This window comes from Melospiza melodia, chromosome 2, assembly GCF_035770615.1.
Source record: "Melospiza melodia melodia isolate bMelMel2 chromosome 2, bMelMel2.pri, whole genome shotgun sequence".
Lineage (NCBI taxonomy): Eukaryota > Metazoa > Chordata > Aves > Passeriformes > Passerellidae > Melospiza > Melospiza melodia.
Window position 1 is genome coordinate 103,748,884 of NC_086195.1, and position 902 is coordinate 103,749,785.

The 902-nt window shown below is 63.7% G+C and overlaps 1 protein-coding gene across 1 annotated transcript in view; it reads right to left on the minus strand.

Annotated features, from left to right (window-relative positions):
- Nucleotides 1-404: 404 nt before the first annotated feature.
- POU4F1 (POU class 4 homeobox 1) overlaps nt 405-902 on the minus strand; it is a 6,196-nt gene continuing 5,698 nt past the window's right edge. The window contains exon 3 of the mRNA XM_063150339.1: nt 405-902. This exon is cut by the window's right edge and continues 7 nt beyond it. Within this exon, the coding sequence (XP_063006409.1) occupies nt 405-902 (498 nt within the window).

The following is a 902-nucleotide window of genomic DNA, read 5'->3' on the forward strand; positions in this document are numbered from 1 at the left end:
GTGGCTGTTGCTGTCACGGTATTTATTGGTGTGTGTCTGTGTGTGTTTACGCTTTAAGTTGCTCTTTCTCCCGCTTTCTGTCGGGGGGCTGGGGGGCAGAGAGGGGAGAGGGCCGCACAAGTGACCCCCCCTGGGCTTCTAGAGCGTTTTTACCTCCTCTCTCCTCCTTCTTCTCGTTGGTGTCCCGGTGTCTTTTTTTGTTTTAATAATTGATAGCGCACCCCCCCACACGCTCGCCCCCCCCTTCTCCCCGAGTAGTTCGCGTTTAATTTCGACATCGTCCCTTGGTCCCCAGGAGCCTCCCCCGGCGTCTCAGGCGACGGTGGCGGTGCGTGGGCGTCCCCGCGGCCCCGGCCCGGCCCCCCCGGTGCCCCCGGTGCCGGGGCCGCCCCTCCCGCCCGCCCCTAGTAGGTGGCGGAAAATTTCATCCGTTTCTGCTTCTGTCTCTGGTTGCAAAACCAAACCCGCACCACGTTCTTTTTGAGGTCCAATTTCTCGGCGATGGCGGCGATCTTCTCGGAGGAGGGCCGGGGCTGGACGGCGAAGTACGCCTCCAGCGAGCGCTTCTCCGGGGCGGCGATGGAAGTCCGCTTGCGCTTCTTCTCGCCCCCATTGAAGAGCTCGGGCTTGTTCATTTTTTCCCGCTGGGCGCCCTCGGCCTCCTCCAGCCAGGCCTGCAGGATGGGCTTGAGGGCGATCATGTTGTTGTGGGACAGCGTGAGGGACTCGAAGCGGCAGATGGTGCTCTGGCTGAGGGAGCCCACGCCCGGGATCTTCAGGTTGGCCAGCGCCGAGCCCACGTCGGCCTGGGTCACCCCCAGCTTGATGCGGCGCTGCTTGAAGCGCTCGGCGAAGGCCTCCAGCTCCCGCGGGTCCGTGTCCGAGTCGCAGATGGAGGCCAA